Source organism: Leopardus geoffroyi, chromosome C3 (genome assembly GCF_018350155.1).
Source record: "Leopardus geoffroyi isolate Oge1 chromosome C3, O.geoffroyi_Oge1_pat1.0, whole genome shotgun sequence".
Classification (NCBI taxonomy): Eukaryota; Metazoa; Chordata; class Mammalia; order Carnivora; family Felidae; genus Leopardus; species Leopardus geoffroyi.
In genome coordinates, this window is record NC_059338.1 from 4,646,461 (window position 1) to 4,672,779 (window position 26,319).

The 26,319-nt window shown below is 62.8% G+C and overlaps 3 protein-coding genes across 18 annotated transcripts; 1 reads left to right on the forward strand and 2 right to left on the reverse strand.

The window, feature by feature from the left end:
• Positions 1 to 7,018, reverse strand: TAGLN2 (transgelin 2). 3 transcript variants are annotated; one of them, XM_045455074.1, is made up of 5 exons: positions 6,914 to 7,018; positions 2,016 to 2,222; positions 1,423 to 1,597; positions 1,004 to 1,106; positions 1 to 750 (listed from the first exon to the last, which is right to left on the reverse strand). In XM_045455074.1, exons 2-5 carry the CDS (start codon positions 2,193 to 2,195, stop codon positions 609 to 611), a joined length of 600 nt encoding a protein of 199 aa, XP_045311030.1. In that variant the 5' UTR covers positions 2,196 to 2,222; positions 6,914 to 7,018; the 3' UTR covers positions 1 to 608. The 3 variants fall into 3 exon arrangements, with proteins under 3 accessions (XP_045311030.1, XP_045311031.1, XP_045311029.1); XM_045455075.1 differs by having other exon boundaries at positions 6,755 to 6,960; XM_045455073.1 differs by lacking the exon at positions 6,914 to 7,018 and adding an exon at positions 5,808 to 6,256.
• On the forward strand, positions 4,887 to 15,955 carry LOC123586139. 10 transcript variants are annotated; one of them, XR_006706618.1, is made up of 7 exons: positions 4,887 to 4,992; positions 10,618 to 10,753; positions 13,877 to 13,925; positions 14,050 to 14,268; positions 14,453 to 14,517; positions 14,673 to 14,866; positions 15,636 to 15,955. XR_006706618.1 is itself a non-coding variant. In XM_045455076.1 (5 exons), exons 1-5 carry the CDS (start codon positions 4,901 to 4,903, stop codon positions 14,774 to 14,776), a joined length of 789 nt encoding a protein of 262 aa, XP_045311032.1. In that variant the 5' UTR covers positions 4,893 to 4,900; the 3' UTR covers positions 14,777 to 14,881. The 10 variants fall into 10 exon arrangements, 2 of the variants coding, with proteins under 2 accessions (XP_045311032.1, XP_045311033.1); XR_006706615.1 differs by having other exon boundaries at positions 4,893 to 4,992; positions 13,877 to 14,268; XR_006706616.1 differs by lacking the exon at positions 4,887 to 4,992 and adding an exon at positions 5,517 to 5,614 and having other exon boundaries at positions 13,877 to 14,268.
• Positions 8,503 to 26,319, reverse strand: IGSF9 (immunoglobulin superfamily member 9). 5 transcript variants are annotated; one of them, XM_045455069.1, is made up of 21 exons: positions 26,205 to 26,319; positions 23,966 to 24,220; positions 23,533 to 23,721; positions 18,662 to 18,814; positions 17,827 to 17,981; positions 17,449 to 17,566; positions 15,355 to 15,496; positions 15,112 to 15,257; positions 14,875 to 15,017; positions 13,612 to 13,752; positions 13,079 to 13,195; positions 12,750 to 12,900; positions 12,421 to 12,544; positions 12,003 to 12,178; positions 11,482 to 11,732; positions 11,225 to 11,309; positions 10,957 to 11,133; positions 10,691 to 10,733; positions 9,517 to 10,377; positions 9,128 to 9,255; positions 8,503 to 8,964 (listed from the first exon to the last, which is right to left on the reverse strand). In XM_045455069.1, the coding sequence occupies exons 2-21, from the start codon at positions 24,021 to 24,023 to the stop codon at positions 8,783 to 8,785; spliced, it is 3,540 nt and encodes a 1,179-aa protein (XP_045311025.1). In that variant the 5' UTR covers positions 24,024 to 24,220; positions 26,205 to 26,319; the 3' UTR covers positions 8,503 to 8,782. The 5 variants fall into 5 exon arrangements, with proteins under 5 accessions (XP_045311025.1, XP_045311026.1, XP_045311024.1 ...); XM_045455070.1 differs by lacking the exon at positions 26,205 to 26,319 and adding an exon at positions 26,010 to 26,080; XM_045455068.1 differs by lacking the exon at positions 26,205 to 26,319 and adding an exon at positions 25,725 to 25,864.

A 26,319-nucleotide genomic window follows, 5' to 3' on the forward strand; every position in this document is an offset into this window, starting at 1 on the left:
TCCAAAAAAAGGCAGAGATATTTATTCAAATCAGCAAACTCAGGTTTTTCAAGCCCCAGCCACAGCAAGGGGAATGGAAAATGGGAAGCCAAGAGGACCCCTGCCAGGGGCTGGCTGCCTTGATGTGTGGTGAGCGCAGCCCGGCTGTGGCTGGGGAGGCGGCCGCCACAGGCCTCTCCCTATAAATTAGGTCCCTGCAGCCACAGCTGGGGGCGAGGCATGCTTGCGGAAGGAAGGCCGGAAGGCGGCGTCCCTGACCCCCGGCCAAGGAATGGACTGAGGGCACGGAGCTCAGGGGTCGTGGGGAGAGAAGCCAAAGGGCAAGTGAAGAGGTATGCGGCTGGGGGGTAGCGAGGCCCCCAAATTTTGGTCCCAGGAGAAAAGAGGCCAGTTGTGGTTGGTCCAGTTTGGGTGGGTTTGAGGAAGGGAATGTATTAGTAAGCCCAGGGGGAGAGCCCGCCGTCGGGTGCCCCCCCAGAGGAGGCAGGCCGGGCCCCCGCCCTGGCAGAGGGGAGTCTGCGAGCCCCAGGGGCTCTCGGGGAATGTCACTGCTGAAATATACATATATATTAACCATCCGTGGGAGGGCGGGGCAGGGCGTGGTGGGATCAGAGGATCTGGCGGGGCATCCCGTAGCCGGTCATGCCTGCCTGGGACGCCCCGCGGTTGGTACCCATCTGTAGCCCGATCACGTTCTTGCCCTCTTGTAGCTGGTTGTCCGAGAAGTTGCGAGGGTTCTCCTTGGATTTCCTGGGCCGAGAGAGAGTGCTGGTGAGAAAGGGGCTGGAGGCGGCCCCGGTGAGTGTCTTCCCTGGGGGCCCGGGTGCTGCCACCAGCTTCCCTCCCCCCCGGCGCCACCCCCCTCCCCGTGTCTCAGAAGGGACAGTCCCTTGCCGTCCCGGGAGAGCAGCGAGGACTCGGGATGGTGAGGGATGTAAACGTGCTTTGAGCGGGACCATTTTCTAGGGACGGGGACAGGCCCGGGGCGCCCCGCGATACTCACTTAGGAAACCAGTTGGGATCTCCAGAGAAAAGCCCATCGTCCCGGGCTACCGCCAGCCCACCCAGGTTCATCAGCGTCCGCTGCACACACGCCATGTTCTTTCCTGGGAAGGGGAAGGCGGCGTGTTGGCCTCGGCCGTGCCGGGGCCCTGGGTGCCGGGGTTCCACCTCCACCCACGTGGTCAGCAAGCCTGGCTTCCCAATTCTTCTCCTCTTCATCCCCACACCCTCCACCACCCCAACCCCCAACACGGCCCACTCCTCCATGAAAAACACACACACACACACACACACACACACACACACACACACACACACACCCCTGTCCGTGAGGTGCCAGAAACCCGCCCCCTTCTCCCTTCAAGACTGCCTAGCCCAGCCTCTGGCCTCCAGGGCGACGGCGCCCTGGCCCCGGCCCACCTTCCCAGAGGTCCACGGTCTGGAAGATGTCGGTGGTGTTGATGCCATAGCGTTCGGCCGCCTGTAAGAACTGAGAGATCTGCTCCATCTGCTTGAAGGCCATGGTGGAGGCCTGGATCTTCTTCACGGGGGCCTGCCCCTCGGGGTACAGCCCGTTGATGAGCTCACACAGCACCTGGGTGAGGACAGCAGGGGTGCAGAGGTGAGGCCGTGCTGCTGCCAGAGACGCTCAGCCCCTGCGGTTCCTGTCCTACCTGAAGGCGCTCCGCCTCCACCGGGAGGGATGCCCGGGCTCCCTCCCGCCCAGCCCCTGCCTCTGAACCCAGAGTGAAAGCCTTGCTGTTCCAGCATCACTGCCTAGAACACCCCCCTCCCCCCCACCCCGGTTCTTCCCTGTGTCCCCTCAGGCCTCCCTTTCACTCCATGGGAGGGAGGAAAACACAGGTCCTCTGCAAGATAGGTGCCCAGGCTGAGGAGGAAGTGGGACGGGTGTGCCCGCAGTTCCACAGGTGAAATAACCCCAGGCCCGCCCCCCCCCCCCCCAGGCTCGGCTCTGTCCCAGGCACTTGCAGTCAGAAGGGCCCAGCTCTCACCGTGCCATCCTTGAGCCAGTTCTGGAAGTTCTCGCGCCCAGGCTGGGGCCGTCCCACATCCTTGCGGCACTGGGTGGTGATCCACTGGATCAGGATCTGCTCCAGGTCTGCGTCATACTGTTTCTCAATCTTCTGCTGCACCTCCCGGCTCAGGCCGTAGGCAGGTCCCCTGTTGGCCATTCCGAAGGGCAGCGGTGGCTGTGGGAGCTGGGGAGAAGACACGGCCAGGACCGTAGTCAGGTCTCTGCAGCCTGCAGGGACACACTCCCTATCCCCTCGAGACCCGCCATCAAAGGAGGGAACTTTCAGCCTGACTCCGGGGCACAGGCTGAATTAGCACTGCTCAGAGCTCTAGGGTTAAGGGGCCACACAGGCCATCTCTGGGTTCCCCCAACCCTATGACAAGCAGTCTGTTTATTACACGGAGTCCTCCCGTTAGATTTCATTTGAACAGCCCCACTACTCAGATGAGACAGAAAACCCACTGGAATAGAATCTGGGGTAAATGAGGCCAAGCCTGGGGGCTCAGCTCCTCATTTGGGGTGGTCAGCTTTAGCAAAGGCAAGCTGGCCATTCTAACCCTTCAGCCCTGGGAAGGAAGACGATCTGGGGAGAGGAGGAAGACCTGGAATGGCTTGGCAGATCTCTGCCAGGAGCCAGAGAACTGGACACAACTGCCCTCAGTTAGCCACTGGCTTTCACTGAGCACCCACTATTTGTGCTGGGGGTTGCGGGAGAGACAGAAGCCTTGGGTCCCAGAATGCCAACAAAGAGACCAAGTGAGCACCCAGGAAAGGGTAAGGCTTGTACACGGCAAATACCGCACAGGCCTACACAGTCAGACCCTACATCACGGAAATGCAGAAGAGAGTGTGGGCAGAAGCAACCTGGAAGGCTTCCTGGAAGAGGAGGTCTAAGTAGGTCCTTAAAAGATTTCGGCAAGCAAAAGGAACCTCCCACGAGAAACCACTGGGCAGTCAAAACGAATTCTACTTTCCTTTCTAGAAGCAGCGGTGGGCAGAATCACGGCCCCCCAGAGGCATCTACACCCTAGTTCCCAGAACCTGTGAATGTTACATGGCAAAAAAAAAAAAAAAAAAAAGAAAGAAAGAAAAGAAAAAAAGGACTTGCTGATGTCACTGAATGAAGGGGAGAGTCCCCTGGACCATCCAGGTGGGCCCAGTGTCCTCACAGCCAGGGGTCTCTATAAGCGAAGGAGGGAGGTAGGCAAGTCAGAGCAGAAGCAAGAAGAAAGCAGAGTCAGGTCAGGGTCAGGGTCAGACCCACGTCCTGGACAAGGCCCGGAGAGGGATTCTCCCCTAAACTCCCCAAGGAGGAACGCAGCCTCGCTGACGCTTTGGTTTTACCAGTGAGACCTCCGGGGGGATTTCTAGAGCCACACGATGTGCTTTAAGTCACTCAGTTTGTGCTCATTTGTGAGGGCAGGAATAGGGAACTGACACGGGAGCCTCGGGTGGTATTTTTAGGGAAACCTGGGAGGGGAGGGAGGGTTGGGGAAATGCACAGGAGGGTTTAGCTTCATTTGAGGACCTCACTTAGGAAGAACTGGGTGGTTTCCAGACCTGGCCCGTGGGCAGTCTGTCCCCACCTACCACCTCACTACCTAGGTCCCCCCTCCGGGACCCCATGGAGCTGTCTCAGGAATGCTACTCATGCAAGGGGGAGCCAGGACCAGAGAAAGGACAGGACCTCACTTCCTGTCCCCATCAGCTCTATAAATGAGCTTCCCTTTCCATTCTGAAATGCAGCCAGCTGCCTGCTGCTCATACAGGGGGAGTCCCCAGAACAAGCACCTGTGTTCAAGGACAGGAAAGGGAGACCCTCTTGCCCCCCACATCCGGCTCTAGACCAGGTCAGACTTAAGCGCTGAAGTCACTCAGGCTCCCTCTCTCCCACACACCCCAGGTTAAACAATCCTGCCCCCCACCATGGGTCTTGGGGCTCAAGAGAAGAGTCAGGTCACAGGGGCAGAGTCACCTCAAACCCCTCTGGCCACTCAGCCTTGGGTCTCAGGCTAGTCCCCTCCCCCGCACTCCAACATGGCGGTTCCTTTCCACTCCAGCTTATCCAGCAGCACATTTCCCGAAGGAATCCTCCCCACAAATCGGTTATTTTTATACTTCATTAAGAGCAACGCCCCCCCCCCCCCCCCCGCTTCCCCCGCCTAAAGGCTGGGCCAGATAAATGTCGGTCTGGGCCTTGACCCACATCACCAGGCACACACACACACACACACACACACACACACACACACACACACTCAGCTGGGGGAGGGCAGGCTGAAGCCTGCGGAGCAAGGAGGACAAGTGTCTCTCCTCCCAGCCCAGCCCCAGCAGCCCGGGGCCCCTGGCACACAGGGGCATGTCCAGGAGACCTGAGGTGAAGGGCAGAGGCGGGGCCTGCAGCCACCAGTAAGCCCCCTTTTCTTGGCCCAATGTCTAGACCTCTCTTCTGGGAGCAGCTTCACTACGGTCCCCTGGGCCTCAGGGCTGTGTCTCCTTGGAGCCACGTGGCCTGAGGCCAAGGGATCACGATGGCCCGGGGAGAGAAAGGGCAGGAGAATCATTAACCCAGGCAGCACGGTTAGCGGGGGAGAGCAGTGGAGAGCAGTGTCCCCTCCACAGGGGCAGACCGGACTTGGCCTCCCAGGCCCACCTCTGGGCACAGGGAGGACGCTGAGGGTCCCTCCCCAACTCTGGAGACTGGACCCAGCTCCACTCTGGGGCCACAGCCCGTGAGCCCTGAGGTGCCACAGCTGTGGGGCAGAGATCTGGGAAGGGGAGGGGCCTGGGGAAGGGGCGGGGCAGCCCAGCCAGCCTGTCCACAGCTGTTTCTCCTCCGGCTCCCTGGGGTAGGCGCCAGCCATGGGCCGCGGCTGGCCGGCTGGAGCGGCCCACCCTAGTGACGCCCAGGGGACCTTCCGCAGCCCTCCCTCAAAGGAAGGGAAGACAGCCAGGTGCCTACTGGGGTGGGGAGCGGTGTAGGAGATGCCTGGGGCTGGGGGTCCCAACAGAGACGACCGCTGAACCACCTGGGGGGCGGGCCTGGCGCGGGAACACCCCTCACCCCCACCAGAGACCCGGGGCAGGACGCTCACCTCGCCCCACCCCACGCAGATGTCAAGGGAAAGCGTCCCCGGCTGGGGTGTTTCGTGCGGAAGACAGAGACTCTCCATTCATCGTGCACGCGGGGGAACTTCCTAACTCAGAGTCGGGGGGTCAGGGCTATTCTGAAAGGGCGAGATGGGGGGTCCCTGTCCCCAAAGTGAAGCGCACAGGAAGCAGGCGGAAGCAAGGATGATGGACACCTGTGACCAAGGAGCCACGCGGGGCAGCCCCCACCGTCAAGTCAGTGAGCAGAAGAGAAAGCTGAGGCTGGACAAACAGGAAGCCTCAAGGCTTGCGGAGGGGTGAGGTGGGGGCCGTTGCCATGGCTTCTGTGTACCAAACACAGGAACCCGGCAGGGTGGGGGCACCAGGCAGAGACACGCACTCCACACACATGGAGTGGTGACGAGGCTCTGGGCACGGGGGCCGCAGGCGGCATCCTTGGAAAGGGGCCCCTGGCCGCATTCTCAGGTGTGGGCAGGTGCAAGGGATCCCGCAGCGGGGGAGGCCGGGGGGGGGGGGCAGCTGCGGAGGCTATGGGGGGGGCATCCGGAGGAGTGGGAAGTTACGAGTTTGGGGGCAGAGAAACAGACTCCGGGAAACAGTTCAGGAGAAGAAATGCCCCGGGAACCGAAGGCCTGTCGGGAGCCAGAGAGCCCCATACCTGAAAATCCTGGAGGGAGAAGGGCTGGGGTGGACAAAGCAGTAGAGGCCAATCCCCAGGGGGCAGGAGAGGGCTGGGGCGCTGGAGGGGGGGTGCAGTCGGCCAAAGACGACCGCGCCGCCTCCGCGGGGCGGGCCCCCCCCCCCGGCCCTCCCCAGCCTGCCTTGGCCTTCTCTGCAGCTGTGGGTCTTCCCGGGGGACTAGGGAGGAGAAATGGGGGGTGGCGTCGGAGAGGGGGAGCTGTTCCTCTCTTTGGTGCTCCGCGGTCAGAACTCGGGAAAGCCCATCCAAGCCACTGGGCCCCCCCATCCCCGGGACCCTCACTCCCGCCACGCTCCTTTCTGCTCCCAGATGCCAGGCTCCCCCCAGAACTGCCCGGGCACGGGCTGCAAGGGGGCTCTGGGAGGCCTGCGGGGCCGGGAAGGCGGCCGTCCACTTCCGGTCCTGCAGGTCCGGCCCCGCCGCCCCGCCTCGCCACACCCAGGGCCGTTACAGCCGGATGAGTCACCCACAGCCCGCCGCTGGGGTGACGCAGTGGTCTGGGCAGCCCGCCCGCCCGCCCGCGGCCCCCGCCGGCTTTCCCAGCAGCAGGGGGCGCGGGGTGGGGGCCCCGGCCGGGGGGGCGGGGGGTGGACCGGAGCTCCTGCAAGCAGCCCCCTCCCCACACCACCCGCGCGCGCCGGCGGCGACCCCCCGAGGTCGGGGGCCTCTCCTCCCCAGCCCGCGACCCCGAGTCCCCAGGAAGACGGCCGGCGGGAGGAGGCACAGAGAGGGCGGCCCCCGCACGTGCTCCTGCAACCGGGAAGTGAGGGGTCGCGGGGAAGCTCGGGCGCGCGGTCCCTCGGAGCCCGCCAGCCACGCCCCGACGCCCTCCGCTCGTCAACCCCGACGGCCCGGTCCCCGTTGCGGACGGACGCCCCGTCGGTGCACCCGCACCCTCGCCTGACCTCATCGCCCGGCAATGCCGGGTCGGGGCTTGGGGACAGGACCCGACAGCACCGGGCGAGCAGAGCCGTCGTCGGACCCTCGCGCCGGCCCCGGGAGCAAGTCGCCGGCGCGGGCCTCCCGCTTCCCGGAGGCGCGCCCCCCGCCCTCCCCCTGCTCACCGTTGGCGGGCCGGCGCGGCGCACTCTGGGCGGGGGCTGCGGGCCGAGTGGCGCGCCCGGGCCGGGCCGGGGGTTTTCAGCGGCTCCCGCCTCGGACGGGGCGGACCCGGGGCGGGGCGAGCGCCCAGAGGCTTTAAAGGCGCCGCAGCGCCGGGGCGGAGGGCAGAGCTTGGGGAGAGGGGCGGTGGGCGGCAGGGTCTGGGGAGTCGGGCCTACGCGGGCGGCTGCAGTGGTCTCCACCCAGGAGAACCACCGTCTGCACCTGGGAGCTCACAACGTGTGCCTCGGTGGGAAGCTTTTTGCCTGGAAGATTAGCGCCAAGACTGTGGGCGTGTTTCCGTGGGAAGAAGCGTCTTCATTTAAAAAGGGTGGTTAGGTAAACGGAGGCACGGGTAGACCCCACCCCCACCCCCCACCTCCAGCTGGCTAAGGTGGGACAGTACCGGGGTGCAGGCCAGGACAGTACCCGCATGTGCTCCCGCTCTCCACCTACTTCAGGCCTGGGCAGGAACTGACCGTGAGGTCATTCTTTGCCCCGGGGGCCCAGGGGGCGTGACCACTGTTGGGACCCAGGGTTCAGACCTGATTTCTTCCCCTTAGTCTCCTCCTCTCTGACCCGGCTTCTCTTCCTAATCCTGGAGGGATCAGAAGAGGAGGCCTTAGGGGAGGAGGGGGAGGCTGGCCGTTCTGTGTCTGTGAATGGAGGGCAGCATAGCTTAGGGGTTGAAGGAGCACCCCTCTTCCGGCTTCTGCTGAGCAGTCCCCCTGGGGTGGAGCCCCTGCCTACACCCACCAGTGGGGTTCTTCCTGTAATGCAGAAGCTACTGTTTGGCCTGGTTTCCAAGGACATCCACCACCAGCGTCCTTCCACCTTTCTGTCCCTCGTTCCCCAATCCTGCCCGGCCCTGAGAGCCAGGTCCACCAAGTGATTCCCCGGGAGACCCACTGTTCTCACTCCTCCGTGCAAGGAGAGCATCCCTCCCTTGACCCACTTCTGATCTGCTCTAGCCCACGCCCACTGTGTGACCTCTGGGCAAATGACTAAAGCCTCTATGCTTCAGCGGGCCAGCCTAGAAAATAGATAATTCTACCGACCCCACGGTTACAGAAAAGGAAATGATATACATGAATAGCCTAGAGCGGTGCCTGGCCCATAGCGGGTGCTCAGCGACGACTAGCTATTACTGTTACTCCCATCCCGTGAGGAGCTCCCCAGGGGAAGCACGGTCCCCAGTTCGTGCTGTGCTGTAAGCACTCATTGTTTGTGGACTCCTTCCTCCGTGCTACCGCAATATCCAGCACCTAGCTTTATCACAGAACTTACCACATCACACCGTAACTGTTTCTTTGCCTGCTTCACCAACTGGCAGAAACTCACCAAGGGCAAAGGCTTGACTTCGTGAACTTTGTTTTCTCAGCGTCTAGCTCAACGGTTGGTCTTTCGTAGATGCCCTCAGCAGGCACTCAATAAATGCTTTTTGAAAGGGTGTTGAGTGCAGCCCTGTCCACTCACAAGGGCCGCCTCCTTTTTAAGGGTTCGGGGCTTTTTCCTACCTCCCTCTCAGATGCAAAGGCAGAAGACACACAGAAACATGTGTCAGACTTTCTTTATTCACCTGTAAAAAACCTCACCCACACCACAAACACCATCACCGTCACCACACACACTCACACACACACGGGCAGATCTAAGATCCCTGTCCCAGTCCCCGGACTCCGGGGGCCCGGCATATACACCTCCTAGCAAGCCCACCCAAGCCCACCACCACCAGAGCTGCAGGAGCAGTGTTCCAGGCCGGAGCTAGGGCTTGCTGGGGCCTCCCCTCTGCAGGCTCTGTGTGCCTTCACCCAGCCTCCTATCAGGCGCTCTCACAGCAGAGTGGCCTGTTCGGGGTGGGGCACTGGCTGTCTATAGACCGGTGGCCGGACCCTAGTGGCATCGCGGCGGCGACGGAAAGCTAGGAATTCCTCCCGGAGGACAGCACAGCGGGCCTCGGGGCCAGAAGCACGGGCAGCGTTCAAGAGGCCACCCTCCTCCGGAGTCTTCACATCTGCAAGAGAGGGGCACAGCAAGGACAGGGCTGGGGGTCACTGGTGCAGATGAGCCAAGGGAGAGCAGGAGGAGCAAGGCTGGGGCACGGGGCCCAGCTGGGAACAGACGGGGGAGACGTGGAACGGGGGGTGTCGCACCGCCTTCCTGGGGGGCTCACGCACCTAGCTCTGGCTCAGCTTCAGGTCGGGGTCGAGGGCCAGCCGCGCCCAGGTGCAGAGTCTCCAGCAATTCCATGTCCCCGGGGAATTCTGAGTCCCACTCATAGTTTTCATCCACAGATGTGTTCCTCCTGTCACAGGGGACAAATGCGTGGTACGGCGAGAAGAACAGAGGGTGAGCAGAAAAGCCCAAACCCAGAGTCCCCCAACTCAGCTTGCGCCATGGGTTTCCCCCCGAAGATCCCCGGACCTCGGCAAAAGCTTCTAAAAGGAGACAAGTTCTCCTGGTCCCAGGGTGGGAGAGCCCAGAAGGCACAGTGTATTAGGAGAGGGGTGGGGCAGTCTGGGCAGGGACTGGAGCCAAGGTGGGGAAGGGCAGGGACTGTCCTCACCTCTTGCTGACTGTCACCACGTGTTCCCTTCGGGGCCACCTCTCAGGGCCACTGGCCCAGCTGCCGGTGTCTCCCGGAGCAGGGCTGAGGTAGCTGCCTCCCGCAGAGGGAGCTGTGGAGGGGGGCCGAAGGAACGAGGCGCTGCCCCGCCCGCTGCTCTGGCTGGTGAGGCTACCCCGAGGGGCGGCAGGGAGAAGGCTTGGCAGCAGCCGTTCCCTCAGGGTCCAGTCGGCCAGGGCCGTGTACAGGGGCTCTGGGGTGGCCCCGGCCCCGACCACAGCCCCAGGAAGCGCTGCCCTGGGGGACACGGTGGCGGAGTCCAGGGGCTGAAGGAGAGATGAGGTGGGGCAGGGCCGGGTATCCATGTAATCTGGGGGTGGAGCAGGCCCGGGCTCCTCGAAAGGGGGCCAGTCCCCGTCCACATTCATCTCCCGGAAGAAGGGCAGGCTCAGGTACTGAAGCAGGGGTCCTGGACCAGGCAGAGGGCTGGGCGGGACCTCGGGAGGGGGCCCCACAGGGCTGATGTCTGCAATGCAGAGGGGCTGGGGCATCCCACTGGGGCTGCTGCTGCTGCAGTCATAGGACCTGGCCTGGTGCTGGGATGGGGTCCGAGGTTCAGCTCGCTCAGAGCCTGACCTTTCTTGGGGGGTCCCGGCGCTGGGTCCCATCACAAAGCGGCCGTCTGGTCCCCGGCAAATGGGCTCCAGGGGTAAGGGGCCCCGGCTAGGTGGAGGATCCGGAGGGGGGCTGGGGGGACCAGCGGGCTCCCCCCAGAGTAGACTCTGGCGCAGGCTGGGAACTGGGGAGCCCTGGAGCTTCAGCTTTGCCACGCTGTCAGGACTGCCCGAACCCGGAGCAGAGCTGGGGAAGGACAGGGGATCCGGCTCTGTGGCAGGGGGCCAGGCCCCTTCCCAGGACCAGCCTTGAGAGGTTTGGTGAACAGAGCAGAGCTAGGGACAGCGAACAGACACCAGGACCCACGTGGTGGAGGGGTGGCAGAAAGGCGCACAGCCAACAGTGAGCAGCCCCAGGCTGGGACCTCTGCACTCCCACCCTCGCCTCCTTCCAAATTCTGTCCCGCCCCTCCCCGCCCACCCCAAGGCACCACCTAGGAGGCCAAGACAGCGGGCGCAGAGGGAAGGCCGAAGGAAGTGGAGGAGGTGGAGGGACTTACTGCGGAGCTGACTTCCCGGGCGGGGAGAAGATAAGAGGCGCATCTGTTCGGGCAGAACCAGAGGTGACACCGGCAAACCTCAGGCCCTCCAGAGCCCCAGGCGCACAGCCTCACCCAACACCCGCCGGCAAACCCTCCCCGCTGGGGACAGACAAGTGCGGACAGACAGGACGCACCTGCCCTGCGCGGGAGGCGGGTGGCCACCTCCGGGGGGCGGGGCTAGGGCGGGAGGCGGGGCCCGAGGGGGCGTGGCCTCGGGGGCCTACCTTGGCGGAGGCGCTTGCGGCGGCGGCGGGCTGCCCGGCGCCGGTTGGTCAGGCAGGCGGCCAGGACGCTCACGAGGACAGCCACGCCCAGGAAGCAGACCCCGCCCACCACGCCGGCCAGGACCGGCTGGGGCAGGAGGCCTGGCAGCTGCGTGCGGGAGGGGTACACCTCCAGGCCTGGGCGAGGGGTCACGAGGGGCGGTCGGTGCCCGCGACGGTGGGCTCAGCGCCCCCCCCTTCCACCCCGTGCCCTCCCGCCGGTTCTCACCGGAAGTGGACACGTTGGCCGTGTTGCTCGGATCGCTGACATAGCTGCCTGCGAGGGCCACGAGGCGGAACTCGTACAGAACGTCCTGGGGGTGGGGGTCCGGGGAGGGGGTCAGGACCCAGCACCGCCCACCCCAGCTCTGTCCAGAAAGACCGTGCAGTTGGGAAGGGAGGGTGAGAAGCCCAGGTTTGGGGAACGGAGCCGGGGCCCGGAGCACCGCGGGGAGGAACCTCCCGGTGCCTGCCTCCCACACATACCTTGATGAGTCCAGGTACCAGCAGCTGCATTTCTGTGCCTGCCACGGCCCGGTCTAGCACCTCCCAGCCCTGGGAGCCTTGCCGCCCCTCCAGGACATAGCCATCCAGTGTTTTAGGGACCAGTTCTGGGGGATCCCAATGCAGGAGCACCCCCCGGGGTGTCCTCACTGCCACCAGGCCTCGGGGAGGTGACAGGGCAGGTGACATCTCAGTGGGCGGAAGACTGGGGGCAGCTGGCGTGGTGGGAAGCCCTAAGCAGGGCAGACAGGCATGAGATGGGGCTCCCAGGACCCTTCCACAACATGCCAACCCCTCTATTCCCCACCCCCAACTCCATGCTCAGCCATTCTCCCAGAGCCCCTAAAGACACCCCCGAATCACGTTCCATAAACCCCTGTGGACCGCAAGCTGCCCGGCTCCTCTGCCCCCTCCCACCCGGGTCGTGCCAAATCCAGGTTTTGCCTATCAGTCCTAGCCCATCCGGTCAGATGCTGGCGTGGGGGCGGGGGGAGATCTCTCACCCTCGGGGGCAGACAAGACGATCTCACTGAAGGGCCCACTCCCCAGCTTGTTCTGAGCTAGGACGCTGAACTGGTACTGGATATGGGGCTGCAGCCCCAGCACCAGGAGGTAAGCAGCCCCCACAGGCACTGCCAGCGACACCCAGTCGTGGTGGGTTCGGTCAGGACGCTTGGCCCTGGAGGACGTGAGGAAACGGGGGGACTTCGTTACTAGGAGGGCCAGGAAGCTCTGGAGTCCGGAGACCGACCTGTCCCCTCCCCTCAGCCGTCCAGGATCTCGGGACCTGGGCCCTGAACACCAAAGATCCCCCTGGAAACAGGGCAGCAGAGTTAGGGCGGGGCTGGGATGGAAGGGTGGGAGGAAGGGCAGAGGGCCAGAGGGAATCGGGTGGGGGGACAGGAGCGGCAGATCACTCACAGTGGGGTATACCAGACACTGAATCTCTGCAGATAGCCACCATCAAAGCCGGGCTCCCAGGAGACATTGGCACCCTTGGGCAAAGGCACCACGGACACATTGGTGACAACGTGTGGGCTGGTGCCTGGGGAGGGGGAATTGAGTGGGGGGGGGGGGGAAGGGGAGGCTGGTCAGGTAAAGAGCTAAGGAGGGTTCCCAGGGCCTCTGACCTCCAACCCATCATCCAGGGCCCCTGACCCCCATCCCCATGTGGACCTCCACAAATGATTCTCCCGTCCCCTGTCCCACATGGGTTCCTCTGGCCCCCAGCCTGCTCTCCAGCCACTAACCCAGGACGTAGACATGTGTGGAGGCAGCCACTCGGGCCACGGCATTGCTAGCGGTGCACTCCCAGCGCCCATGGGCCTCCTTGGTCAGCGGTCGCAGGATGAGGCTACTGTTGCTGCCCACCTGGGCCTGGCCCTGCGGCCCCCGGCCCACCTACGGAACCACTGGTCAGCCCTGAGGACACATGCGGCCACCCCTCACCGAGGGCAGCTCCAGCGTCCTCCCCACCCTGCCTCCGATGGCTCCCTCCTTCCCGCAGAATGACGAGGGGCAGGGAGAGGCAGGGGTGCAGAGCGTGTGCGCGTGGGCAGAGCGGGGCTAGGAGCCTTACCTTGGCCCAAGAGATAGCAGGAGGGGGGTCTCCCTGGGCAGAGCAGGGGATGAGTAGCTCCCGCCCTACTTCTTGGAAATATTCTTCCTTAGGTCGTTCTAGAAAAGCTGGGGGAGCCTGCAAGCCAGATCTGGCATTGGGAGGGGCCTCCCGCACTGCCGTCTAAGGGCCGCTCCCCTCTCTGGGGCTCCCATCACACCCCATCTCCCAGGGTCTCCCTACCTGTTGTCTCTGCTCCCCGGCGGGGCTGGAGGGAAATGGGGGTCTGGGAGGCCTCTCTGGGGGGCACACGCCTCCCCGGAACACCCTTCACCCTCTCCTCTGCTTCACCCCCCTTTTCCTCGAGGCCAAGGTTAGCGAGTCGGGCAGGCAGGTATCTTACTTTGGGGACGTACGCGCCCCTCACACCCCACCTCGCCAGCACCACCTCTACAGAAATCGCCGGCACGGAGTCTGACAGCTGCCGCCGCCACCGCTGGACTCCGAAGTGACTGCTCTGCCCCCCTCGCCAGGGCGCCCGCAGCCACCCTCACCTTGAGCAGCACGCGGGTCACCGGGGAGGGCCCTGCAGTACCGAGACTGTTGTAGGGGGTGCAGGAGTATTCTCCCAGGGCATCCTCGTTCCCCAGGGCGATGACCAGGGAGCCCTCGGGGCCCTGGGACCAGCCAGGGAGCTGCGGGGGAAGTGAAAGTGGTTCAGCAGAGGCTGGGGAGGAAGGAGAAGGCCACATCCCTGCAGAGGACTCCTCCTCCAGGCCTGACCCCTGCTGAACTCCAGGCCTACGCTTCTCTTTCCAGCGGCGCCCGCTGGAGCTGAGCCCTGCCTGCCGGGGTGTCCGGCACCCCCGTAACGAAAGTCAGCATCTTCCACTCCAAATCCTTTCCTTTCCCTGCCTTCCCTGTTGTTTGTCAAGGGCCCCACTGTCCCCACTAACCCGGACTCCTCACTCCCCCATCGAATTGCTCACCAGATCTCTCCTCCGGGAAGGCCTCCATCTAGGCGTGAAGCCCGTCCACGCCCAGGACCCCCTCACCTCTCACCCGGACCGCTTCGCAGCCTCTGAACCCCTCTCCCTGTGTCCACTCTGCCCTCCATCCACCCGACAGACTCCACTCCCGCTCACAGCTCCGATGCTGTCGCACCACTGCTCAACAGCTCCACTGGCTCCGACTGCCTGCAGACTTTTTTTGTAACTTCCAACCAAAACGTATCCAGTCCTCCTATCGCAGAAGCCCCCGGGGACGGGGACCCTAGGACTAAAAGATGTGGTGGCCGCCCACGAGGGCAGACAAAGACCCCAACTGCTTGTAAGAACGTAATATTCACTTGGTACCCACGCTTCTCCCTCTTGGCCCCAACCTGTTTCTCTGCAGCACCGTGTACCCACGGGCATGTGGCTCCCCGCAAACTCGAGGACTCGTCACGCCCTACACGCGAGGTACCGTTTCCTGCCTCGGGGCCCTGGTTCCCGCTCCGAATGTCTGTCCACCCCCCCAAGGCCCATCACCAAGGTCCCAGAAGTTGTTGCTGATCTGTCCTCAACCAGCCCTGGCCTTCCAGCAGAGTGTCTGTGCTCTGTCCTACCCCTTCTAGGCTGTGCCCTCCTTCAGGACAGATGCTGTCTGTTTGTGCTCCTCCACAAACACCCCCACACAGTCCCCCCCCCCCCCCCCCCCGGGGAAAGGGTGTATCCCTAGTCACTGACTTGAATTACACTGAGCTAACTCCACCCCAGCTGGCCTGCCCAGGATCACACCAAGCCACACCCTTCCTTCCCCCGCCCGGAGGTCTGTACCTTATCCAGCTGCAGGGCCTGCCCATCCTTGGTCCAGCTGACGAAGAGCAGTGGGGGGTTGGCGCGGACCGGGCACCGGATCACCCCCCGCATGCCTACGGGCAGGGGGGTCTCAGGAGGCATCGTTGTCACCTGCGCTGGGTCTGGTGGGGGAAGCAGTGGCAGGCTGTGGGGCAGGAACTTGGCCTGGCCCAGGGGGAGGGAGCAGGCTTGGGGAGGGAGCCGGGTGAGGCTTACAGAGCACAGTGAGGTAGGCAGAGGCCGAGGGCGGGCGACGGAGGCCGTTGCTGGGCACGCAGGTGTAGCGGCCCGCATCGTCCGGCTGGGCGGCCAGCAGCCGCAGGCTCCCGTCTACCAGGATCCGCACTCGGGGCTGCAGGCGGCTGCAATGTGGCACGTGTGGGCAGGGGTCCAGGCTCGCTGAGCCGGGGGACTCCTCCAAGGCTGCCCACGGGTCCCCCGCCCACCCCCAAGCCCCACCTAACGTGGAACACGTTGACGCTGTCCTGGAACCAGCTATAAGTGAGGTTGGTAGGGTACGCCTCAGCCCGGCAGGCCAAGGAAACATCCTGGGAGGCATTGACCGTACTGTTCTTGGGGGGCACCACGATGACCGGGGGGCCTGTGGGGGAGCACATGGGAAGAAAGAGGCTTCAGCCCTGAGGTCCCCTCTACAGTTCTTCCTGCCATCTGCCCTCTGGAATAGGGGAACTGAAACAGCCCTAACCCCTGTACCTAACCAAGTTCCTTCTCTTCCCCAGACCAGATCCCCTTCCCACCAGGGACAACCCAATTCACCCGGACTCCCCCGCCTAGAACCTGCCTGTGCGTGTATGTTGGGGAGGGGGAGGCAGGCTCACTCTCTGCTCATTTACCCTTTACCTCCCTCCGCTGTCGCCTGCTAAATCACCTCCACGTGTCCTACCCTAATGCAGGTGCCCAACACCTCACCAGCGGATACAGCACGATCCCCGACCGAGGCTCCCCCGTCTGGCCACTCCAGCGGCCATTCGCACAGAGACACCCCCTTTGGCCAGAACACAACGCTTCTGTTCAAGAACTCACAACTCCTGGGGCGCCTGGTGGCTCAGTCGGTTGAGCGACCGACTTTGGCTCAGGTCATGATCTCTCACGGTTTGGGAGTTCGAGCCCCGTATCGGGCTGTGTGCTGGCAGCTCGGAGCCCGGAGCCCGCTTGGGATTCTGTGTCTCCCTCTCTCTCTGCTCCTCCCCCACCCATGCTCTCTCTCTGTCTCCGAAATAAATAAACATTAAAAAAATCTTTTTTTCAAGAACTCACAACTCCTGGCTCCCACCACATCAAGCTCGAACTTCTCGATCCAGCCTCGTGGGCACTCAGGATCCAACCCCTCTCGGCCCGGCCAACCGTCTTTTCATACGCCAACCCTTAAGAACCCTTTCAGCTCAGGGTGGGCGTGTCGTGCCCCGGGCCGGCTGCACGCCTTTGCTCTCCCAACCCCGTCTGGAACGCTCTTTCCACAGCGTCTGGCCAGGCCGCATCATCCCTGCAAAACCATCTCTCCCTTCTACCGCCCCACTGCTCTCTCCCCTCCCCGGGCTCCGCTGCCTGGGTCATCGGGAATAGGAGGTGACGATCCGAGCCGGAGGGCCTATAGAACACGACAGACACGCGGGGCGCTCTGCTGAGCACCTCCCTGCACCATTTCTTTTAATCCTCACAAGAGCCTTCTGTGCCAGGAATTACTGTCTCCACGGATGAAGCAGTGGAGGCCGAGAGGCAGAGAGAAGTGAGGGCCCAAAGTTAGCAGGGTAGGCAAGACTCGTTCAGGCCTTCCTGACCCCGGCGGGCTTGGCCCTTAACAGTTCCTCAGCGCTGCCTTCCCACAGAACCAGGGAAAAGTGACATTTCACTAACTCATCTGCCTTCCCTTTAGAAGAGGCCCTCCGAAGGCAGAGCCCAGGCCGTCTCTTAGCTTTCCTTCTAGACGGAAGGTCTCGGACAGGAGTTACTAAGTGCTGATCACTGTACTCAACTGAACCTGATTAAATTCTTAACCTAGTCCTAAAATGTAGATATGAACCTCTTTATATATAGATGAGAACCTGGGGGGGCTGGGGGGGGGGTTACACACCACACTGCTGGGCCCTAAATATCTACTCGTCCATTCACTGCTCCTTTTAAAATTAAGATGCTGGTTTTTAGAGGGGCGCCTGGGTGGCTCAGGCGGTTAAGTGTCCGACTTCGGCTCAGGTCATGATCTCACGGTTGGGGAGTTCGAGCCCCCCATCTGGCTCACTGCTGTCAGCGCAGAGCTCACTTTGGATTCTCTGTTCCCCTCTCTCTGCCCCTCCCCTGCCTGAACTCTCTCAAAACTAAATACTACATTAAAAAAAAATTATATATATATATATAGAGAGAGAGAGAGAGAGAGAGAGAGAGAGAGATGTGGTTTTAGAGCACCAGCCTGCATTGGTAGCTCCCTTTCTCTCCACGCCCCTGTGTCCTCTCCTGCTACGTGCACCCCCAGCCACAGGTCAGATCCCCCCCCATACAGGTCCCTAGTTCCAGCCCGCAGCACCCCCACCAGAGCACCTAGCACCAGCAGCTGGGTGGCGTGGGAGGCACTGCCCTCAGTGCTGGAGGCTTGACAGGTGTAGACCCCAGAGCTGCGGCGTTCCACCCGCCGGATCCACAGCGTCCCATTCTGCACCTAGGGTAGGAGGGGATGAGGAAGGTTCCTCCTCCCCACCCCACCCCCGCCTCCCCTTCCCTCCCTCCCGCGGGCCTCAGACCCTGCACTTCCGAGTCTGGCCGGCAGAGGGCAGCAGCACCCCAGGCTCAGGAAGCCAATGAGGCGTCCCTCCCTGGCCAGTCTCCCAGCTCGGCCTTTGGCCCCTGGGCCTCTAGCCCCGCCCCCAAGCCTCCCCCTCACACCGTATCAGGCCCACTTAGCCCAGCCCCGGGACTCACTTGCACCTGGCCCTGGCCCTGGCCAAGATCCTGTCCTCGGAGCTTCCAAGTCACATGAGGCTGTGGGCTGCCACGGGCCACACAACGCAGGGTCACAGGCTCCAGTTCCTGAACTTCCAGCACCTGGGGAGGGGTCTCCAGGAATTGAGGGGGTGCTGCGGAGAGAGAGGCATCAGGGGATGCCAGAGGGGCTCTCAGTCCAAAGAGCAGGGACACCGGTCAGGGCTGCAGGCCTCAGCCCACCGGCCGGCCCCACTGCTCGGGAGTCCCCAGCCCAGGGCCACCCTGCCTGCTGAGCTCAGGCCAAGAGAGGGTGGCACCAGCCCATCCCTGCACTGGCCTGCGGACTTAGCAACTGGGGCTGTGCGCAGGAGGGGTGTCAGAGCCAGGGGAAAGCTAGTGGCCCCTGGCACTGCTCTGGGGGTCCGGAGGCCTGGGTCCAGACTCCGCTCTGCCCCTAAGCAGCGGCAGGATCCAGTCTCCCCATCCGTGAAAGGGGAAGGATTCTGACCTTCCTTCCTTCTTAGGGTTGACAGAGAATTCATGAGGTCCTGGGTGAAAAGGTGTTTTGAGAAAACAAAACGCCGTGTCAACACGTGAGCCGTGTTTCGCGCAGCCCCCTACCCATTCCCCTCTCCCGGCCAGAGAGGCAGGGACGGGGAAGACAGAGGAAGTTCCAACACTGGAGGGCAGGCGTGGCGGTGGAAGGGGCAAGATGCAGACAGTGAGCCAGCACACAGGAGTGTCAGCGAGGGTGGGGCCCCGGAACCACCCCCACCCCAGAGGTCCTCATCATGCGGCTTCCCCCCCCCACCACCTGCCCCCAGCTTCATACAATTGACTGTAAGGTGCACCCAGGAGCCGTTAACAGAGTCGTCCTCAGGGCTGTGCTTGTCCAGGAAGAGCACTCGGCACTCGTACCAGCCCTGGTCTTCCGCTCGGAGCCCCTCAATCCGGAGAGATGCCCCCTTCTGCAGCCGGACTCGCCCTGGGGGAGGAGCCCCAAACCCTGGTCACGCTGGTTACTCTCAGAGGTCAAGAACGAGGCCCTGTCTCCTCCAGTCACCGTGATCCAGTGGGGACCGGAGAGACACGGGTGGGGCTGGGGTCACCGAGGGCAGATCCCTCCATTCAGCCCCGGATCACTCCTGTCTTTTAGCAGCTGAGATCCAGTTTAGACAAAGAGAAACCCAGAGTGGTAGCAGGTGCACAAGACATCCTACTGGACCGCAGGGGGCTTCAAGGACCGTTGGGAGAAGGGCGGTTTAAGAGCCACACTCAGGGGCGCCTGGGTGGCTCAGTCGGTTAAGCGTCCAACTCGGGCTCGGGTCATAATCTCGCAGTTCGCGAGTTCGAGCCCCGCGTCGGGCTCTATGCTTACAGCTCGGAGCCTGGAGCCTGCTTCGGATTCTGTGTCTCCCTCTCTCTCCGCCCCTAACCCACTCGCATTCTGTCTCTGTCTCTCTCAAAAATACATATACATTAAAAAAAAAAAAAAAATTAAGAGCCACACTTAGTCTCCTCGTGAGTCTTACAGGATCTGCCCCAGCCCTGGGCGCTTCCGAGGGGCAACGTATGGCTCCTGGAGGACCCCTCCCGCCACAGCACTGGCCCTGGAAACCTCAGCAGTGTTTGGGGCCCAAGCAGGGACCCAGACCTCGCCTACCAAAGCCCCTAATCCCTCGGGGCTATTATCAACGGCCTAAGCGCCTTAGGGTGGCCAGAGTCCAGCCCAGCCAGGCAGCAAGGTCAGCAGCCTCCTCACCCCATCCCTTCACGCCCCAGGGCACCCGGGGCCCCGGCTGACTGGCCACACGGAGCTCCACAAAGCCACACGGCCACAGCACAGGCAGACACACACGCCCACCCTCCGTCAGCATCCACCACGCCACCAGGTTCAGACTGAGGCTGCCCCCCACATCCCTCGGCCCCCTCCCCACACAGCTTCGGGGGTCACCGGCAGTGCCGCCTAGTGAGAGAGGCCCACACTCGGGAGCCAGGGAGACCCAGAGCCCAGCTCTGCGGTGTATTCCCTTGGGCAAACTGGCCAACTCGGGTTTCATCCGGAAAAAGAGGTTAAGACAAATCTGGCTGGGGAGGGAGGGGGGAAGGGACACGGGGCAGGCAGGCGGCTCACTGCTCACATACCGAACAAACAGATGAGCACAAGGTGTGAAATCAGAAGCGGGACTCGATCTCGGGCCTCCCCTTACCTGGTGGCAGGTCCTCTCCGCCCACCCCCAGCAGCGGCTGGCCCCACCGCGCACCACACCGCCCTGCCAGCACCTGGGACTGCCTAGACCCCTCTCCGTCACCGCCCACGTCTGCGCGTTCAGCACGGCTTTGAGATTCTGCCCCCTGATCTGTTCCGAACGCACGGCTTTCACCTTAGTGTGGTCCTGGAGGATCTCTCGACTTACTCCACAGCCCACCCCGACGCCTCCTGGCCCCGAGCCCGCCTTCCGTTACGTTCATCGGCCCACCACACCTTGACTTTCGATGTGGACAAATGAGATTTTCTAAACCTTTGGGCTGACACGGAACAACTACTGCTCTGAGACAGTCCCTGAGCACGTGCCCCCTCCCAACAACCAGCCGGTGCCCCCGACTGGCCTTCCGAATACCAGAAATTCTGAAGCTGTCCTCCTGCTTCCTTTCTACCTTCAGGGTGATCTTTCCAAAATATAATCTAAGCCTGCAGGGATATAATCTAGTGCCGTCAGGGAAGAAGAGGAGACTGAACAGGCTGAGGCTGGCGTGGTGGTCTTAGGCAAGGGACTTTTTCCTCCCAAGGATGAGGTCCAGGGGTGTGGACTCTCCAGGATGGGCGGACCTGTTTCCAGGGCTAGGTGTTGAAATCTCCACCTAGGAGATAAGCCTAGGCCTTGCGGGTAAATATTTAACACAATCACACCCTTCCACACACACCCCCTTCGGGATTCCTCCGTAACCCCCATCTGCGTGGCCACGGAGCCCTGCGACCCCAGAGTGCAAAGTCCCCTTAAGTTCCAAAAGATAGCCACTTCTCATTACGGTTGTCTTCGAGCTCTACGAAAAAAGCAAGAAGAGGAAGGGATATTGAGCACTGACTGTGGACCACGTAACATTTAATCCTCGCAGGAAATCCACTAGAGAGGAAAGGACGGACACGAAGCTTCCTTCCAAAATCCCACGGCTCGTAAGTGACAAAGTCAGGCCTTCTTCCTCCAGATGCGGAACACTTTCCAGAGCACCATGGGGTTAGGATCAAGTGACGCTCGGGGCACACAGCACTGACCACATCCAGGGTGTTCCCACTCAGGGTGTTGGTGGTCAGCGGACAACAGTTCTAAATGTCTGCGGATCTGAACATTCAAGGAGGCATACTGCGTGCCCTCCCTTTTCTGGGAGATACGGGCTGCTAGACTTGTGGCACGGCGCAGGAAGATGGCCAGGGGCAGGCAGGCAGTCCTGAGTCCTCCTGAGTCCCAGGCCCCTCCCGGAGGCCCACCCTCCACCCGCAGGGCCACAGCCTGGTGGGCTTCAGACCCTCCCCCGCCACGCCCTGCCCCGCCCCACACATGCAGGGGTGCGTCGAGGAAGCGGGAGGCACTGACTGCTCTCTCCAGCTCTCAGAAGGCAGAGAACCCACACGCACGCGCATGTGCAAGCTCACATACACAGTTCAAGAGATGCTCCTTGCTGTGTTCAGAGGTTCCAAGGACCACGAAGCGAGAGGACTACTGCTTCCCGGGAGCTGTGACCACAAGGAAGGTTTTGCAGGAAAAAAGGGGAGAGGCCTGGAGGGTGGAGTGTTCTGAGAATAAGAGAATTGCCTTGGGGCGCCCGGGTGGCTCAGTCGGTTAAGCATCCGACTTCGGCTCAGGTCACGATCTCGCGGTTTGTGAGTTCGAGCCCCACGTCGGGCTCTGTGCTGACCGCTCAGAGCCTGGAGCCTGCTTCGGATTCTGTGTCCCCCTCTCTCTCGACCACCCCCCCCCCCCCCCCGCTCACACTATGTCTCTCTCTGTCTCAAAAATAAATAAACACTAGAAAAGGAAGAAAAAAAAAGAGAACTGCCTTGCAGCAAACAACTCGGGACAGAGAGAAAACTCATGCCTTTCTGTCAGCCGCGCTGTCCCGAAGTTCCCAAGAAAGACAGCATGAAAGTCAAAGACCAAGTCAGCGCGAGGGTTAGGAAGGCGTCCCAGCCTGTTTTATACCGCTTTTCATCACTTTGTGCTAGTCTGTAAATCCCGGCCCCTCCGCCAGATGGATTCTGGAGTCCTCAAAGGTTGGGAGCTGGGGTCTCAGGCGTGGTCCCTCCCACGTTCAGGCCACCAGCCTCACACACGCAGTCCCAGACCATCTCTCCTTCGCTTGCCCAGAGGGCTTATGACAGGACGGCATTGTCCTTAGCAACCTCCACCTCCCGTTGCTTAGCAACTGCGGGTTCGGAGTCCCCTGCACAAAGGCCGAGAGGCCCCTTAGACGGGAGGCAGTAAGAGAGTTAATGGGCACAGGGCCCTCCCCGCCAGCTCTGACTCCCCAGACTGGCTGGACTAGCTACTGGGGGGCGGGGGCAGGGGTGGGCACTAAGGGCAGGGGCAGGAAGAAGCCCCGAGGGGTTACCGCTCACAGTTCCCGCAGCTCAGAGTGACACGGAGAAAGGAAACCCACAGATAGCAAAGTGGCCAGCCGGCCAGCCAGCGGCTTGTCTGCCCGAGGGACCCCAAGATGGGTAGAGAGAAGGACAGCTAGGAATCCCAGGAAAATTCCTCTCCCTCCTCCGCTCCACCTGCCCCTGCCCCGTCCTCAGTCAGGCAACATTCTGTATCTACCCAGCCTCAGCCCTCAGCCCAAACCCCTCCCGGCCCAGCCCCGGCCCCGCAGAGGCAGGGAGGGCGGGCTGGTAGGCACAGCCAGGTTTTTTTTGGTTTGTTTTTTTTTTACCCCACTTGTCCTAATTGGGTCCTGCTTTCATCAGCTCTCACGGGGCTTGTGTAGACACATCCGCTCCCACCAGGCTGTTTGCCAACAACTGCCCCCGGTTTGAAAATAAACTCTCCTTCCGGCGGCACCTGCCTGAGCTCAGCCTGCCCCTCAGGGACAGCTCAGCCAATCTCAGAGCCGCTCTCAGGATTCAAACTAAAGAGGGGAAAGGTGGGGGTCCCCTCCCCCATCAGCGTCCCCAAGGTGGCCTTTCCTGGGTCTCCCTCTAAAGACTGTCAGGCCCAGCAGCCCCCAGCCCTCGCCTTGGGCCCTCCCACACGCTGCCCTCTGAGGCCTGCACTAAACCGCTCAGATTAAGACTCCATTCGGGATTAGGAGGAAGCCCAGCCCTCTGAGGGAGCCAGCAGGGGTGCGGAAGGCAGCCCGGGGGGAGGGGGGAGGGTCCATACGTTAGTACAGGAGCCACATAACCCAGCCTGGCCCCATCCATTCCCTGACCCTTAGGGACCCTGGCCCTCCCCAGTCCACCCTCCATGCACACACACCTCTGGACGGAGACCCCCCGCTGAGCCTCCACTGGAGAAGCACACAGGCCACAGACCCACTCACCCTGCTGCCCGTCAACCCACCTGCCAGCCGCCTAGAGCCCCCCAACTGGCATGACGCAGCGGGGGAGGGGGAAGGCAGAGCAGTTAAGAAGAGGTCTTGCCCGCCCCCCACCCAGCCCCCCTCTGTTGGGGTGTTCACAGTACCTCCTGATCCCCCTCGTCTTACCCACGTAATCGGGGTCAATTCTGGGAGAGTAGAGGCCGAACTGGATGAAGATGGGGAGCAGGAATCCAAAGCGCAGCCACTCGATGACATGGAGCGGGGGCCGGCCAGCCGGGGGCAGCAGGTCACAGCCCAGCACCGCACTGTCGCCAGCCCGGCCCACCACTGACCCCACCTCAGGCTTCCCTCGACCTGTGCGGACAACAGGGACCAGAATCAGGGCAGGGACAGGAGGCTCCCCCAGCGTCTCTGCGCGATCCCTAGGACTCTGTGAAGTGGCTGAGAGAAGCCTCGACTTCTCCAGAACCAGCGCTCTTCATCCCCTACCCCGCGTGCTCACAGAGAACCCCCTCCCCCCCCCCCCCCCCCCGCCCTGGGGAATGCCCCCCACTCCAAGGCCGGCAGGGAGCTCTTGAGCCCAGGGAATCCGGCTCACCGTCAGCCCCCTGGCTGATGACCAGGCTGAGGACGGCCAGACCGAGGCAGCAAACCATAGCCCAGCTGCCTGCTCGGCCGGCCCCTCCTATCCACGGGGCCCAGACGGAGGGGCCCGGGAGGTGTCCACAGCCCAGCAAGCCCCGGGAGGGATGCCTTCTGATGCGGTAGCAGGTTTCAGCTCTCACTCTTCTGCACGGTTAGGGCTTGGCTCACGTAACACCTGATGCAGCCGCTCCCTGGAGCACCACCAGATCTAAACACAAAACGCAAGGCAACATGTCGAGTGGGCCAATACTGGGAACCAGAAGAAACCCCACGGTCAGAGACAGGCCAGGAGAGCAAACGAAGAGAGAGGAGAGCAGAGAAGCAGGGGAGGGACGCAGATACCAGAGATCTTGCCGCCCTGGGGGATAAGGGCCGGGGTGGGGGCTCTGGGAGAACCAGGGAGCACTGGGTGGGGAGACCTGACAGGGGAGGACACGGGGAGGGTGGGGCAGAGGAGTTGGAAAGATCTGAAGAGCCTTCTGGGGAAACCCGGGTTACTGATGTGCCTGGAAAGCTGAGCTTGGAAAAAGATTTGTCAGAAAATGGGAAATGAAGGGTCCCCATGGCTCAGGCTCTTCTCTGTTCTTTCCCTAGTCCTGATGCTGATAACAAGTAGCAGATCGCCAGGGAGAACCAGGATCACTCCTTCACCCCACAGTGACAAATAAGGACCCTGCTCAGGGCTTGCTCAGGGGCACAGAGCCAGTGAAGGGCAAAACCTGGGCGGGAACCCCCAGAAAGCGGCCCCCAGGGAACCCACGCACACAATCCCTTGCCCACCTCCCCAGCCTCTGTGACTCCTGGAAGCTGGGGAGGGACGCCGTATCTCTTTCTCCACTCAGCCTCCCAACACTGCTTTAGCAGTGACTGAGTCAGGCAGCGGGGAGAGGAGATGCCTCCCCCACCTGCTGGAATTGGGGGCCGGGATGGCACCCTCCAGGCCTGGGCAGGTCCCGGGACAGGCAGCTGGCACCACTCTCCCTTCATGATGCTGCCAAGCAGCCCTCGCTCCGCCAGGCAGCACGACCCGAGTGCCTCACCCCAAAGCTTCCCATTCGCTCTCCTCCAGTGTCCTCGGGGCCCAGACTTTGCCAGGCTTTCCCTTCCCCAGCCCTAGAGGCATGGTCCCTGAAGCCGGAAGCCTGCCAGTCCCTAGTGAGTACAAAGTGAGCCCTGGGGTGCGCAGGGTAGGAACTCCTGTGGGCCCCAGAGGGTGGTCACAGTGGGCTGGGGGCGGGACTGCTGCGGCCTTGGGCCCCGCAGATCCCAGCGGACTCTGCTCTGGCCTCCACCCCGCTCCGGCCTCCCAGTCCCAGACTGGCTGTAAAGCATCCCGCCCTCCCCCACCGTGTCTCTCAGCCCGACCCCTGCCTCTACTTAATGGCCCCGCGTATGTAACTCCGCACGACTCACCAGCAAACCTTCCCCTGGCTTCCCTCTGCCCGCGGCGGGCTCTCCCATTCTTCCCCGACAGAGCTTCTCCCAAACGGATGGGAGCCCCAGTTCCCTCGCGGCTCAGCTTTCCGAGCACCCCAGTAACCCGGGTTTCCCCAGCATTCCTCTGCTGTCCCTATGATCTTCCAACTCTTCTGCCCACCGCGCCCCCTCCCCATGCCCTCACCCGTCTGGTCTCCCCACCAAGGGCTCCGATTCCTGCTATCCCTACTTCTCACAGCACCCCCCCCCTCCCCGCAAATTCCCATTTTCCACACCTGATCTCCAACTGCACCAGGTCCTCCGCGGTTCCAGGCACTCCCTTCCCGTCGCCCGCAGAGTCCCCACCCATCCTCTCCGCGGGAATCGCCCTCCCGAAAATTCTCCGGCCCCAGCCCACAATACTCTCTGGATACCCCACCCTCAATTCCCTTCTCCTTCGCCTGCTCCGGACCCCTGAACTTCCCCCCCCACCCCTTGCTTTTGGACACCCTCCCCCCAGACCCACCCCCCTGCACCGACGCGCGCGCGCACACACACACAGACACACACGCACGCGTTACCTCCAGTCGCCTCCGGTTCTCCGGGAATCCCCCTCCCCGACCCGCCCCCCCAAAACCCCACTTCACTCCCCACAACTCGAGTTCTGCTTCCCCCGAAGAATCCCGCGGCGCCCCCAGCCCCCGCCGCCTCGGCTCCCCCGGAACTCGCGAGCCCCGCCGGCGGCCGTCCCTGCCCCGGAGCGCCCCCGCCCTCACCTGCCCGGCGCCGCGCGGCCCGGCTCCCGCAGCCACACAATAGGGGGCGGGCCCGCCTCCCGCCCGGCGCCCCAGCGCCCGCGTCGCCAGGGAGACCGCCGCGCCCCGCCCGCCG